Below are 17,197 nucleotides of genomic sequence, written 5' to 3'. Positions count from 1 at the left end.
TCGGATAGTGCCGGCCCTGCATAGACCGGCAGGGGAGATCCTGGGACTTCCCCTGCCGGCCTCGGCCCATGGCCACCGCGGCCCACCGGGCATTTGCCCGGTGTGCCCGATGGCCAGTCCGGGCCTGTTGGTGGAATCTTAAAGCAGAAGTGACCTGCCTCCATTCTTCTGCTAGGCTCCACTGATGGTCCCCCTCTGTGGCACTCAAGTAACCCAGAAATTAGCTGAAATTGAAATGAAAGGAATGTGCATTTCAGCTCAGCATTTGCCTTTTTAAAATTAATAAAGGCATTGTGGACTGCCGTCTGCATTATATATATGCCCACTTTTTTGTACCATGCCCTGGTTTTGCGCATGATTAGATACGGCTGCATTAGTTGATCGGATAGATCAACTCCCCCCATGTGCCGATTATATTGCTGAATGCAGACTGGCACCCGTTTATGTTCCTCTCTGCCACGAACTGCGACCCTGCGAGTGTTTTCCCCATGGATCGTAGTTAGGATGAAAACCTCCTTTTTATCGCGGTACTTGAGTGCCAGCAGTTCATTCTGGCAGAGAGCTGCTGTTTCCCCCTTTTTTAATTTTTTTTCTGCTAGAGCCTTTGGGAAACCTGTGCGACTCTTCCTGATAGTGCCACAGGCCACGGTCTCAAAACAGTACAGCATTTGTAAGAGTGGGATGCTGTTATAAAAGTTATCGATGTATAAGTGATAACCTTTGTTGAGTAATGGCATTATTAAGTCCCAGACAATTTTCCCACTTGCCCCTACTGTATCTGGGCAACTTGGGGGATCAAGGTGGCTATCCCTTCCTTCGTATACACGGAAGGTGTATACATAGCCACTGCCACTTTCACATAATTTATAGAATTTTATCCCATACCGGGATCTTTTGGATGGGATGTATTGTCTAAATCCCAGTCTTCCCTTATATTTCATGAGGGACTCATCAATTGAAATTTGTTTTTTGGGGGTGTAAATAGTGGCAAATTTTTCATTAAAGTGGGTAATTAGAGGGCGTATTTTATAAAGAATGTCATACTGCGGATGACCTTTTGGGGGGCACTTCATATTGTCATTAAAATGCATAAAACGCAGTATGTCCTCATATCTCTCCCTATGCATAGTCTGGGAAAAAATGGGGGTATTAAAAATAGGATTTTTAGTCCAGTACATTCTAATTGTGGGCTTTTTAACTACCCCCATTAACATGGTCAGTGCCCAGAATTGTTTAATTTCTGGCACACTGGTTGGGTACCATCTCTCTGTCCTGGCGATTCGGGAGTCTTGGTTGCGTGCAAGATATTGCTCCGCATACAGATTCGTCTGGGTAACTACCTCCCCAAAAAAATCATCCTCCAAAAACAGCTCCATACAATCCAGCGCATTATAGCCAGACAGGTCAGCCTGTATGCCAGGATTGGCAGTGAACACTGGGATGTCTGGCGAAAAATGATTAGGGGGTACCCAGTCCTCTGCGCCATATTGAACATTAGGGGAATCAGCGATTTCCTCTGATGTTACTGCACTATCTGGCACATAGTCCCTGTCCCCTGCGTCACTCCCTGCGTCACTCTCTGAGGCAGTGTCGGTCGCCTCTGAGTCGGCGGCTAACAGGGCATAAGCCTCCTCTGCGCTATACTTTCGCAACATTTTTAATACAGTTAACACAGCTAAGAAAACTTTAACTAAATAACTAAACTTTTTTTTTTTTTTTTTTTTTTTAACCCCTAACCAAATTCCCCAAATTACCACTAAATTCCACCCACCAACTAACTAAATCACAAATTAATAAAATAAAAGAATAAAATTTAACCCCTTAGGGTTACAAAAAAAATAAAATTTAACCCTTAAGTGTAAAAAAAAAATAGATCACAGTAAAGTACTGTGACCTGTATATTGATCACTGCTAGCAGTGATCAAGCAGCAGGGAAAGGGTTAATATTTTTTTTAAGGAAGGGGAAAGGGATTAGGAACTTTTTAAAGATATTCACTATTCTTCTGGAACACAATGTTGCAACGATCCGTCTCTCTCCACTTCACAAACCCACACGAGGTGGAGGGAGGCGGATCAGATATCCCAGCAGTATTGTGACCGCTGTGACTGGCTGTTACAGCGATCACATGTGCTGGGACATCGCGATTTGCTGTTGCTGGTCTGCCCCTGACTCAGAGGGACCCAGCAACAGCGTTAACCCCGCGATCGCCGGCACTGCGCGATCGCGGCGTTAATTTTACCGCGTGACGGACGAGGTCCGTCACCCGTCGTTAAGGCCATCCCCAGGATGACGGACCTCGTCCGTCACCCGTCGTGAAGGGGTTAAATGGTTGTGAAGTTGTTCTACTTATATTAAGCTGACATAAAACAGATTTAAAAAAAAAAAGTAAATCTATATGAAATTTGAATTATATGTAATCTAAATCTTGCTAATACTGCTACTTAACTGTACTCATAAAGCATTTGGGACATCTGACCATCTGGATTTAATAACGCTGCTGCAAATTCTTTGAAGGGGTCACATAACACGAACACAGACAATAATATTGTTCTAAAATATAAGTTTGTCCTTCGTTGTGAAAATATAATTTGATTATAATTAACACAATAGTATGAATTTAAGCAGGAACAAACCTCAAAAGGATTTATATTAAGCAAGAAAAGTCACAGGATTTTCTTAAAACTTTTATTTATTTATAGCAGCTTTAATCCGTAAAAATAAATATTTCTGTAACTAATAATTTTTTTCTCATTCTGATGTTTACCAATCAGCAACAAAATGAGAGAAACTTTTAGGTTTTTGTTTTACTTAATTCACAGATGAATAATGTCTGTTATAACAGAATAGCTTGAGCAAACACTTGCATATCACACTTGCAGAACAACTTTGTAGTCTTGCTTAGTTTGCAGTAGTTTAACATACAGGATATGTAACTTTGTACATTAATCATTTTAAAACAGGTAACATATGAAACAGATCCTTTAAAGTGTACATGTATTGTGAAAATGCATGGTTTAGTGCAATTGCTAGGAAATATGTAGATATTTATTTACTAATATTTTACCTGATGATAAAGAAGTAAAATATTACAAATATGTCTACTGCAGCTGTACATGCATCTGTGAATTTCCTGTACACTAAGTGCCCTATCACACAATGTAGAACATTTGGTTGATTGTTAAAAATTCTGTGATGCTAACATATTGTGCAGAAGTTGAAGGAGGAAACTAGTAAATATGCAATGGGCCACATAGCACCTGGTCTTTGATATTGGTGTTATTCTATTTTCCCTAATAATCAGGAGTACATTTTGGGATCTTTACTGTCCTTCTCTTCTTGTAACGGGTTGAAATGTTAATGTATGGAATGGGCAGAGGTGAGACTATCAATACATGTTACTTTTATTGAATGGTTTGTCACTGTTGCTTAATTCCAACAGTGACTAACCATTCACCAAACCATTAATTCAACTACATACCTGATATACAGTATCTCACAAAAGTGAGTACACCCCTCACATTTTTGTAAATATTTTATTATATTTTTTCATGTGACAACACTGAAGAAATTACACTCTGCTGCAATGTAAAGTAGTAAGTGTACAGCCTGTGTAACAGTGTAAATTTGCTGTCCACTCAAAATAACTCAACACACAGCCATTAATGTCTAAACCGTTGGCAACAAAAGTGAGTACACCCCTAAGTGGAAATGTCCAAATTGGGACCAATTAGCCATTTTCCCATCCCAATGTCATGTGACTCGTTAGTGTTACACGGTCTCAGGTGTGAATGGGGAGCAGGTGTGTTAAATTTGATGTTATCGCTCTCACACTCTCTCATACTGGTCACTGTAAGTTCAACATGGAAACTCATGGCAAAGAACTCTCTGAGGATCTGAAAAAAAAGAATTGTTTCTCTACATAAAGATGGCTTAGGCTATAAGAAGATTGCCAAGACCCTGAAACTGAGCTGCAGCATGGTGGGCAAGACCAAACAGCGGTTTCACAGGACAGGTTCCAGTCAGAACAGGCCTCGCCATGGTCGACCAAATTAGTTGAGTGCACATGCTCAGCGTCATATCCAAAAGTTGTCTTTGGGAAATAGACATATGAGTGCGACCAGCATTGCTGGGGGATCAGCCTGTCAGTGCTCAGACCACACGCCGCACACTGCATCAAATTGGTGTGCATGGTTGTTGTCCCAGAAGGAAGCCTCTTCTAAAGATGATACACAAGAAAGCCCACAAACAGTTTGCTGAAGACAAGCAGACTAAGGACATGGATTACTGGAACCATGTCCTATGGTCAGATGAGACCAATATAAACGTTTTGGTTCAGATGGTGTCAAGCGTGTGTGGCGGCAACCAGGTGAGGAGTACAAAGACAAGAGTGTCAAGCATGGTGGTGGGAGTGAGAATTGGGGACAGTTTGAGGGTCAGGCGGTTTCCATATATGCGGACATACCATTCTCTGCCCTAACAGAAAGGAGGAAGCTGGCTCCAATCGCCAGAAGACTCAGAGTAAACTCCATAAGGTACTGCTGGGGAATAAGGGGATCCCTACTGGTGACCAGTGGAGACAAGACGGCAATACTGACATCGGAAAAGGATCCAGAGCCACTGCTGCAGAAGCTCGGTCTCTCAGCTCACATACGAGCAACCACTTCTGAGGCACACTCAGAGACACTTAGCAGCGAACGGGAACCCACAAATAGCGTCACCCATGAGTCTCCGCAGCGGCTTAAGACAAATACCAAGAAGCTGCAACCCATAAGAACCAGACTCAGGCACACCGCGACAGTCAGGTAGGCAATACAAGGTTAAGAGACTCACCTGAACTGACCCGAGCCAAGTCTGCTCAATAGTCTGAAAAAATTCATAGAATGCCCAATAAGCAAACATAGACACTCTACAGGCTCCCATCATCTCCCCAGGCCTTTGCCAGACCAAAAAAATGAAGAGATGACTCACCTCATAATAACTCCAACACTGTACATATAAGGGTGGGGATATTAGGTACCACTGGAACAGAACTGTCCTTGATTTCTCTTTTTTTTTTTTTATTCTTATTTGTTGTTTCTTGATCTTGCATCGCTCATACAAAATGTTTTCTCTGATATATACAGGGAGTGCAGAATTATTAGGCAAATGAATATTTTGACCACATCATCCTATGCATGTTGTCTTACTCCAAGCTGTATAGGCTTGAAAGCCTACTACCAATTAAGCATATTAGGTGATGTGCATCTCTGTAATGAGAAGGGGTGTGGTCTAATGACATCAACACCCTATATCAGGTGTGCATAATTATTAGGCAACTTCCTTTCCTTTGGCAAAATGGGTCAAAAGAAGGACTTGACAGGCTCAGAAAAGTCAAAAATAGTGAGATATCTTGCAGAAGGATGCAGCACTCTTAAAATTGCAAAGCTTCTGAAGCGTGATCATCGAACAATCAAGCGTTTCATTCAAAATAGTCAACAGGGTCGCAAGAAGCGTGTGGAAACACCAAGGCGCAAAATAACTGCCCATGAACTGAAAAAAGTCAAGCGTGCAGCTGCCAAGATGCCACTTGCCACCAGTTTGGCCATATTTCAGAGCTGCAACATCACTGGAGTGCCCAAAAGCACAAGGTGTGCAATACTCAGAGACATGGCCAAAGTAAGAAAGGCTGAAAGACGACCACCACTGAACAAGACACACAAGCTGAAACGTCAAGACTGGGCCAAGAAATATCTCAAGACTGATTTTTCTAAGGTTTTATGGACTGATGAAATGAGAGTGAGTCTTGATGGGCCAGATGGATGGGCCCGTGGCTGGATTGGTAAAGGGCAGAGAGCTCCAGTCCGACTCAGACGCCAGCAAGGTGGAGGTGGAGTACTGGTTTGGGCTGGTATCATGAAAGATGAGCTTGTGGGGCCTTTTCGGGTTGAGGATGGAGTCAAGCTCAACTCCCAGTCCTACTGCCAGTTTCTGGAAGACACCTTCTTCAAGCAGTGGTACAGGAAGAAGTCTGCATCCTTCAAGAAAAACATGATTTTCATGCAGGACAATGCTCCATCACACGCGTCCAAGTACTCCACAGCGTGGCTGGCAAGAAAGGGTTTAAAAGAAGAAAATCTAATGACATGGCCTCCTTGTTCACCTGATCTGAACCCCATTGAGAACCTGTGGTCCATCATCAAATGTGAGATTTACAAGGAGGGAAAACAGTACACCTCTCTGAACAGTGTCTGGGAGGCTGTGGTTGCTTCTGTACGCAATGTTGATGGTGAACAGATCAAAACACTGACAGAATCCATGGATGGCAGGCTTTTGAGTGTCCTTGCAAAGAAAGGTGGCTATATTGGTCACTGATTTGTTTTTGTTTTGTTTTTGAATGTCAGAAATGTATATTTGTGAATGTTGAGATGTTATATTGGTTTCACTGGTAAAAATAAATAATTGAAATGGGTATATATTTGTTTTTTGTTAAGTTGCCTAATAATTATGCGCAGTAATAGTCACCTGCACACACAGATATCCCCCTAAAATAGCTATAACTAAAAACTACTTCCAAAAATATTCAGCTTTGATATTAATGAGTTTTTTGGGTTCATTGAGAACATGGTTGTTGTTCAATAATAAAATTAATCCTCAAAAATACAACTTGCCTAATAATTCTGCACTCCCTGTACAGCTTACATAGCTAGGAGGTTGCAACCTCACATAAATGTCAACACATATTATCTGTGCTTAATTACCTCACCTATACTATGGTAAAGATGTTTATTGATTAAATTTTTCAATAAAATACAAATACAAAAAAAAATTCTAAAATGTAGTACTTCCTTCACATTTCGACATATTTTTCTGTCGATTGACAAGACAACCATATTTAGAGGGTGAAAAAGAGAAGTAAAACTGGACACTTCTTTTCTACTGGAAATGTGGATAAAAGACTTATCCCTCCATTTTTGGAACTGCCAGAAACAAAGCGTCATATATTCAAAACTGACACGACACCAAAGAACCAAAAGAGGAATAAAGCAACAATGTTGTTGTAATAATGATAATTTTATAAATAAACCCCTTCCCGACCTCAGATGTATCAGGTACGTCTGACAAAAAACAGTCTTTAAGGACTGCGTATGTACCTGATACATCCGAGGGGAATTAGAGCGCTGGAAACGATCATGATCACTTCCAGCTGCTCTAACGGTATTGCATCGATGCTTTGATGTCAAGGCATTGTGCAATACCCTCTCTCACTGCTGGGCCACCTGAAAACACCGGTTGATCGCACGTAGCGCCCGGCAGTGTAGTGCAGAGCATTGAAAGCCATCAGGCAGGCTTCAGATGCTCTGCCTGTACTGAGTACCTCAAGGGGTTGAGGCACTCAGTAAAGAAATAAAGAAATAAAAAATATCTTTAAAAATTAACCCCTTCCCTCCCTCAATCTCGCTCTCTCCCATGTAGTTACTTGATCGCTGCTGTTCCCCAGCCAGCGATCGGTCTTTTTCTCCACTGGCGGGACTGTCTGACAGCCCAGACAGTCCCCCCTCTGCAAATTAGGACCCCCAGGGGCCATGTGGCTGCTCCTAAAGAGCGGTCACATGTCCACAATAGGTGTCCACAGTGCTGACAGCAGGGGGACTGCCTGAACTAACAGGCAGTCCCCCTGCTGGTGAAAAAAGTATAAAAGAAAGTTAATAAATAAAAATATATATATATATGTACATATGAAAAAATTATAAAATAAATAAATAAAAACATGTAAAAATAATTAAAAATGAAGAAAAAAGATATATATATATGTAATTTTATTCTAACTGTATTTTGATATGAATATATACTGGTGTAATATATATATATATATATATTCTTTTAAAAATACACTTAGAATAAAATTATATATATATAAATAAAATAATATGAAATATAAATATGTCCATATGCATAATTACATAAATAATTTCATAAATATACACGTAGACTTCAAATATATAAATATGTAACTATATATATTTAAATTCTATGTGCATATTTATGTAATATTTTTACATAATTAAGTAATTTTATTGATTGCAATTTGGGGAACCTGCTTTACAACCAAGACCGAAAGTCCAGAGAATTTAATTTGATAGCACTATATTAACCCTCTAACTTTCCAAGGCAGCCTAAAACCTGTACATGGGGTGTACTGTTTTACTCGGTAGATTTTGCTGAACACAAATATTTGTTTTTTTCAAAACAGTAAAACATAACATATTGCATTTTTCACACACAAATGGCACTTTCACTGATGATATAATTGTTGTAATATGTGTTACTGTTTCGAAACACTAATATTTGTGTTCTGCGAAGTCTCCCGAGTATAACAGTACCCCCCATGTACAGGTTTTATAGTGTTTTTGAAAGTTACAGGGTCAAATATAAGGCCGTTCTTTCACACTGAAATTTGACAGACTGATTATTTTGCCTTTGAGAGCGTATGGTAGCCCAGGAATGAGAATTACTCCCATGATGGCATACCATTTCCAAAAGAAGATAACACAAGGTATTGCAAATGGGGTATGTTCAGTCTTTTTTAGTAGCCACTTAGTCACAAACACTGGCCAAAATTAGCATTCATAATTGTTTTTTGCATTTTTAACACACAAACAAATATAAATGCTAACTTTGGCCAGTGTTTGTGACTAAGTTTGTGTAGCTACTAAAAAAGACTGGACATACCCCATATTGAATACCCTGGGTTGTCTACTTTTCAAAAATACATGGTTTGATGGGGGTAAATTACAATGGCCGGCTTCAAAAATGTCCCAAATAGGCCAGCTGTGAAAATTCCAAGTTGGAAAACTGGAATGTGCACCCTCCAAATAAGGTCTTTTAGCCCCCAGAAAACCTGATACACCTATTCATGGAGATGTTGCTGAACACATACTGGGGTGTTCTTTGGCAGTACATGTATTCTTAAATTGCTATGTGTGTCAAAATTATTATAATAATTATTTTTTAATTTGGCATAGATTGGTGATAAAATGGCTGCGTGAAAAGAGTCAAAATACCCCAAGTTTAATACCTTAGGCTGTCTTCTTTTAAAAATATATACATGTGAAGGGTTATTCAGGGATTCCTGACAGATATCAGTGTTACAATGTAACTTGCATTAATTTTGAAAACAAAATGGTTTGGAACTAGCAAAGTGCTACTTGTACTTATAGCCCTCTAACCTTCCAAAAATAAAAACTAAGAAAATGTTAACATTGGGTGTTTCTAAACTTGTACAAAATGTAGAAACTATTTAGCATGGGTGTTTTTTTGGTGGTTGTAATGGCAAGAAAAATGGTATATAATATGTGTGGGTACAGTAAATGAGTAAGAGGAAAATTACAGCTAAACACAAACACTGATGAAATGTAAAAACAGCCCTGCTCCCAAACGGTAAGAAAATTGAAAAGTTGTCTGGTCACTATGGGGTTAAATGTGCCACATTCCTTTGTGCTAATTATTTTAGCTCTGCTCACACTAGTGCTAGATTACAGCACCATTTGCAGTTTGATTGATAAACATGGCATGGCAAAATACAATATATTCATTTAGTAATTCGCTTTTATATTATTTTTCCCTTTGTGATTTTTATAAAGCCACATAAATATTATCTACTTGAATCATGACATCTATAGTGTATTTTGATTTGGAAAATTAATTCCATAAATGTTTGCATCATCATTACATATTACATTAACCACACATCTCTTCTAAAACATATAGTAACGGGGGAAATGGGCAGTCCTGTCCAGTGATAGATTTTAGTCATAATGATAGCAATACTATTGTTAGTACATGATGGTATATTTTTCCATACATCACACAACAACTTAATAAATAAAAATGTACATAATTTCAATTTTCAGTGTATACATGTCAGTGTATACATAAAATTGATATGTATTCCTATGTTTGGATATGTGCTGAATATGCATCCCAGGTTACAAATATACATGTGTTTTCCCCTCAACAAAATACATTATTAATGAAAGAGTTAAAAAAAAAAACAGCTATTAAACAAGTAAAAATTATGTAAAATAGACATCACATGGTATTCTTTGTTTTACTTGAGGTTTGATAACAAACATTTTTTTTTTTTGGTCATATACAGTAGGTGTGATAAAATAATGAGAAACAGAGGCAAATACCCTGCTTCTGTGCATTTTTATGCTGACATTGACATTTGTGTGGATGGTAATTCCCAAATTGTGATAATGTCAACACTGTTATTGTATAACTGTAAAAAGAATTTATCACCAATGTTTTATTTGGCATTGCAACGCAATATGCAATGTAATTCAATAAAATCCAAATTACTAAACAATGTCTGGATTTTGTAGAGCAGGCTCTAAACAAGCCTGAGTTACGTTCGGTTGAAATCCGGACCCAAACCAGCAGGCAGATGGTTAAAAAAAAGACTTGTACGCCAGGCAAATGTTACTTTTCTAAAGAAAATATATAGATTGTTTCAATTTTTAATTCTTATTTATTTATGTATGTATTCTTTTTTTCGATTTGCTGCTGGCTGTTACAGGCGATGGTCAAATACTGGTCTGAAGGTTGGGGACAATTAAATAAAAAAATAATAAAAGGTGGAAACCCTAATGTCCACCCTACCTTCCCCCATGGTTACTAATTTTATACCGGAGTAAACCTAATGTCAACATAATGTTCCAAATATAATATAGGGGGAGACCAAGTTTCCCAAACCAAATAGCGCATTGACCGTTGCCCATTCTTTGAAATACTTAGGTATGTGGCTAAACACCAATTTATCTTTTGGCCTCCACATTGAAACACTCTCATCAAAACTATATCCAAAACTAGGTGCCCTGTACACAAACAGATCCTGAGTAAAGAAACAGATTGTACAGCAAATGATAATACCAGTTATTGATTATGGGAATGTACAACCCCAACCCCCACCCAAAAGAGCAGGATCTATTAATAATATACAAAGATAACTTATGTCCATAACCCCACAGTCCCTACATTTGGGTGGTGAGTGGAGACCTAATAATAATAATATTCTATGGGGCAATTCGCCTGATTGGAATGGTGCTTTGGTATTTTTCTGCTGGGTGCATGCGTTAATCAAGTAAGTCCGGCGTCCAGGACATACTTGAAAACAAGAGAAATGTCAATGTATCCTTTCTGGTAATATATTTAATAAATAAATATATCAGTGAGAGTACTCCGGCTTGGCTTACAAGCAAACCAATTCAAGCACTTTGACCGAAGCTTCATAGCATGACATTTTTTTCCGCGCTATGAAATATCAGTCAGAGAGGACTGACTAAGCTTACATAGCATGGTAAACTTTCTCCACTATACAAGCTCATTTTGCCCTCTGTTAGCAGAAGATTATTTTTAGTGTGTCAAGTTTAATTCACCAGTTTAATATGGATTTTAATTTCTTTTCTACAGCCCTATTTTTAAAGCTGAGGAAAATAAGAGTTAGAATAAAAAAATACTTCTGATTACAAGTATATATTATTTTACACAAGTTAATTTTAATGCCTTACTATTATAGGGTGTGGGGGTAGGAAGGGTAACCTAATTTTAATGGTGACCCAGAGCGGACAGTACAGCAAATTTAAATGGGGTCGGCATGCCCTTGAATATGTTATTATTAGAGCCCCCACTCAACACTCATGGGCGAGGTGCTGTGGGCCTATTAGTTGCCACTGGTATAAAATTAGTAACTCCTACCCGCTGACATGGGTGGTGGTGGGTGAAGACTTTAGGATGAACCCCCCATTATTTATAATAGTCTCCAATGCTGACTACGGTTTGGGGCAAAGGGATAAACAATGATTTGTCCAACCCACCATTTTTTTATTTCAATTCCTCGACTAAAGGCGTACAGACTATGTCCCATCCATTAGTTTACAATAGAGGCCGTGTCACTAGTTTTTAAACTTTAGTAGATATGTAAAGTTTAGTAGATATAGTTTAAAACTTCCCTAATAGTAATATGAGGGTCTTTTTGACCCCCACAGTCTTTTTAATTTTACATCATCAAGTGTCTTCAGTTTAACTGACTCTGTAAAAGTATGCAAGCAATGTGCAGTGTTTTTTTAAGAAATTACAGTAGTAAATCCACCAAGCACCAACCCATTTTGCAAGACAGACATCTATTCTTACAGTATTTTTTTATAGTATAGTATACGATAATTCATATCCCAAAATTATTGTAACAAGAAATAAAAGTCACCATCATCAGTGTCACTTACTAATCCTAAAATGACACTGAGGGGTTGGATGTGGGGTCCTGTTCCCCAAACCATGATCAGCAGTAGTGCCATTTTTTTTTAGAGTTTGAGCACTTCAGGCATTAGGACTTCTGTCACCTCTGCCACTGCTGCCTCCACCACCACCATCACCGTCACCACCACTATTAGTAGTATTCTGCTTAAGGGGAGTGGGATTAGCAGCATGTTTGTTGGATTTGATTTAACACCAAGGAGGCAATCGTAACTTGTGCTGCATTTTCTACTGGAAATGGATCTAAATTTAATACAGATAGTACAAGCATTATACCTTTTTGGAGCCCAAAAGAAGAAGAAAGGAGAGCACCACAGAATCTACTTTGTGGAGGTCATCAGAACCTTTAAAACTTTTAGTCTTTAAGACTTAGCACAGAGTACTAAAGAAGGGTCCCCAATGTCTGGTGCTGCTGGTGGTGGTAATGAATCCAGTGATTTCCCCCACCACTGCAGACATAGCACTTTTACCTCTGGCCCAGGAGCTACTCAACTTTGAGTATGATGATCCAGAGGAATTAGAAGAAGAGAATGTGGAGAGCACAGGCAACAGCCCAGAATTTTCTCTGGTCAGCATACTCAGGTATTAATATCAGTTTAACTGCCTCCCTAGGATGAGAGGTTGAGGCATGGTAATTTATTTTTTATTAGTGGGTGAAGGGAATTGGGGAACCCCAGTCACCTGGGGGGCAGGAGGGCATTCAATTATAGAGGGAATGGGAAAAGTGGAACGTCTACCTGCCCTATCTTATAATTAATTAGGGCCACAACCCATAGGTGGGACCTAGGGGGGACGAAACTATGGTTCCCCCCCTTGAATATTATTGCAGCCCCCAATCGATACTGCATAGCAAGTGGGGGCTTATGGAAGTACAATACCTCTATTATAGTATGATATTATAGTATTACAGGGGTCTTATTGACCCTATCAACTTTTTATTCATTAATTTATATAATTAACTTTTTTAATGTGGCAGCTGACAACCATATATACATGGAAAGAGAAAAAATCAGCGCTAGATTGCCACACAAGAAAATAATAGTAAGGCTGCAATCCTTAAAGGGGAGTCCCCTATAATCCCCTAATGATAAGAAATGATGCAAAATAGAACAAAAAAAGGTTGCGCCTAAAATATACAGTAAAACATATAAGAGTGTATATAATAAATAATATAAAATAATACAATTTAATATTAAATATTAAATGAAATATAAATGGATAATTGGCAATAGTCCAAAGCACTTATCATAAGTCCATAATGGTAGATGCCGTGTATAAGAACAGGGATCCTGAGGCGTAAAATGGGGTGTGTCTTCACAAAGGTGTCCTTGAAATCCAGTGAAGTAATATGTGAAGAAAAAAACAAGAGGAACTCCAATGGCACAGTATATAGATGAATAAAATGGTAAATAAAATAAAAGTAGTCTTACTCACACTTTTCAGAGCTAGAACCTAGCTCTGATATAACGCACGTGAAGTGGAATAATCCCCACTCAAGGATATGCGGAGTAATATTGATTGGCGAGTATCTGGCTCAGATTCAACGTCCAAGTTGGTATTATTCGACCCAGGGAGATAAAATAAAGTATATAGTGCTCTCTGTATAGTAATTAAAAGGTATAAATAGAGAATAAATATACTACTCACAGTATATAGAGCAGACTTGTACTGCTCAATGTAGGCGCTTGGGTGGTATCATCCCCACCTAAGGATTCTTTAGGCTTCTCGTCAGGTAGACAGTATATGTATAGTCCGGTGAAAAAGAAATCAAAATGGCTATAAAATGTTTTATGCCAAAGTATTTTCTTTATTGTAAAGTAATAAAATTAATATCTAAACCCGTTTCGCCGCAAGGGCTTCTTCAAGTAGATAATAGTAAAAGAGGGACACACCTGACATACAATGGTTTATATAAGATACAGTAATGTTTGTAATTTTGAAAATCCCGCCAAAAGGACGTCATCAGTAGCATAATATAAAGATACAAATCAAATAACTGAATAAAACATAAATTATTGTACATATAAAGCATATAATATAGGTACATTCATTTAAACACAAAAACGAAGGTTTAAAAGACTTAAAATAACTATTTTAAAATGATCACGTGACGTGCAGCTAAACAGCACTTCCGCATCACGTGATCGCAATGTGGAACGCATGTTACATTAGAGGTGGCTATTTAGTCATATATACATACCTGCAGCTAAATGATGCCATTATGCCATGATAGAAACACAGAAACATAGAATGTGACAGCAGATAAGAACCATTTGGCCCATCTACTCTGCCCAATATTTCTAAATACTTTCATTAATCCCTGGCCTTATCTTATAGTTAGGATAGCCTTATGCCTATCCCATGCATGCTTAAACTCCTTTACTGTGTTAACCTCTACCACTTCAGCTGGAAGGCTATTCCATGCATCAACTACCCTCTCAGTAAAGTAATACTTCCTGATATTATTTTTAAACCTTTGCCCCTCTAATTTAAGACTACGTCCTCTTGTTGTGGTAGTTTTTCTTCTTTTAAATATAGTCTCCTCCTTTATGATATTCTATTACTTTCATACACCAGCAAGACAAGAAAACGTTTTTCTTTTTCTGAAAATGGGATGCTTGTGTTGCTCTCCTGGTAACACTTCAAATGGCATGCAATGTTAGGATGACTAATAAGGGTCTTGATAATCATTTTCTGAGTGAGTGAATGAATGAGAAGGAAAATTAGCAGTGATATATTGAATAAGACATTAATTTGTCACATCAGAAAAATTGAAAAGAAAAAAAATGAGATTTTCAGGGAGAGGCAAGTCTTTATGTTTCATGTTTAATATTTGCTGTTGCTTACTGCAATATATATTTGTTGCATACTGCAAGTAATAAATATTTATAAACTAGAGCATACACATATATTTCAATCTGGCCACAGAATCAGGAAAAAAAAATACTATATATATATATAGTATTTTTTTATATTTTTTTTTTTCCTGATTCCTGATTCACATATATTTCAATCTGGCCACAGATTCAGAAAAACAAACAAACAAACAAAAAAACATATATATAGTATTTTTTTTCCTGATTCTGTGGCCAGATTGAAATATATGTGTATGCGCTAGTTTTGAAATATTTATTACTTGCCTCAGAAAAAAAAAAGTGTGAATGTTGGTTATGAAGGAGTTAAAAGATAGATCAAAATGATGTGGAGTCAGTCACAAGAATGAATTACTGCTGAGCTACCTGTAACACTTATAGGGACACTATAATCACCTGAACAACTTTAGCTTAATGAAGCAGTTTTGGTGTATAGAACATGCCCCTGCAGCCTCACTGCTCAATCCTCTGCCATTTAGGAGTTAAATCCCTTAGTAGGTGTGGCTAGGGCTGCATAAACAGAAGCAAAGTGAATTAACTCCTAAATGACAGTGAATTGAGCAGTGAAATTGCAGGGGAATGATCTATACACTAAAACTGCTTTATTTAGCTAAAGTAATTTAGGTGACTATAGTTTTCCTTTAAATGGACTGGTGAATGTATTGGAATCAAAAGCAGCTTCTTGACTAGTTTCTTAAGCCTCTTAAACAGCACAGGCAGTCAATTTTGTAATAATAAGCGACGATCAATAGCATTGTCAGTAAATAAGTATGGAATCCCATGCTCCATAGTGTCTCTAGGGACCAGATTGTGATGTCACCAAATATAATTGTTGGTTCTTAACCAACTAAAGTACAGGGGACATCCAAACCTAATTACACAACCAAATATGACACCGACCTTACTAAGCTATATTGAATAAACATGTATTGTATGATACATATTTTTGCAGTGACATACAGGAATGGTTTATATATAACTTGATGACTTGGAAAAGGTGAAGGAGACATGAACAATCAATATATATATATATATATATTTTTTTAAATCGTTCTAACTAATGAAAAAGTATATTTTTAGATGGATGGGTTAATTTTGTGCAATTCACAGTTGTAACATTATAAATTCGTAAGGAATGTAAAAAAATCCAATGTGTAATGTGAAAGTTTTCTGTTTCTAAATGACCAACCTTCATGTAGAAGATTCCACATGTGCATAAGTTGGATGAATCCACTTGTCTCTCCAGCCTAACTTCACAACCCCTCCTCTCCTCCCCATCTCCTGTGTGTGCTGCCAAGGACAGAGCTGTCTCACAGTAGTCAGACATATGAGCAGGGTCTGTGTGTGTATGTGTGCATAATGTGTTGATGGGGGGAGATGTGAGATCTCAGCAATGGTGCTGTGTGTTTTCCGAGCTGTGTGACTTGACACTGGGAATACTCTCACTACTTATCACAGACAGAAAGCCCCCCCAGACTTCCTAAAGGCTAACCTGCCTCACTCAGATCCACTCAGTGCAAACACTGACAAGAGGATGGCAGAACTGGAGGTAAGGACAAGCATCTTTTACCTTCTCTTTCATTCATCCCTTTCTCTTGATACTAATGGGTTTCAGTGAAACTGAAACAGTTGAATGACATTGTATTGCAAGCAAATACTTCTAGCTGCTGTACATGTATTAAGTTGTACAGATGTTGAGAAATGTGTTAAAGCTAGGATGATGTGTGTTGACAGTTTTTTGGCTAGAAGGAGGGGGGTTGTACCAAAGCATGAACTGCATAATACAATAGTTCAAGTTACTAGATCACAAAATATTGTAGTTCGTGAAGCTATACATGTATATTTTGTTAATTGTTCATTAAATATGTTTGTGCATTTTTTTCCGGTTGTCATATCTTTATTTATTATATGGATAGAATTAAATTTATATTTAATATTATATTAAAATGTTATTTCTTGGGCATGATTGCATATGAACGTATTTATGCTATTCCAGTAACGTTTTAAATAAATTATGCAGTGTTAGGGCTGG

General features: G+C 37.9%; 1 protein-coding gene across 1 annotated transcript in view; it reads left to right on the top strand.

The window, feature by feature from the left end:
* Window positions 1–16,513: 16,513 nt before the first annotated feature.
* LOC134614635 (melanopsin-B-like) overlaps window positions 16,514–17,197 on the top strand; it is a 279,387-nt gene continuing 278,703 nt past the window's right edge. The window contains exon 1 of the mRNA XM_063458634.1: window positions 16,514–16,714. Within this exon, the coding sequence (XP_063314704.1) occupies window positions 16,700–16,714 (15 nt within the window). The 5' untranslated portion in view covers window positions 16,514–16,699. The remainder of the gene's footprint in view (window positions 16,715–17,197) is intronic.

The sequence above is a fragment of the Pelobates fuscus genome, chromosome 6 (assembly GCF_036172605.1).
Source record: "Pelobates fuscus isolate aPelFus1 chromosome 6, aPelFus1.pri, whole genome shotgun sequence".
NCBI lineage: Eukaryota > Metazoa > Chordata > Amphibia > Anura > Pelobatidae > Pelobates > Pelobates fuscus.
Note: the sequence above shows the minus strand (reverse complement) of the source record. Positions and strands in the feature narration are given on the sequence as shown.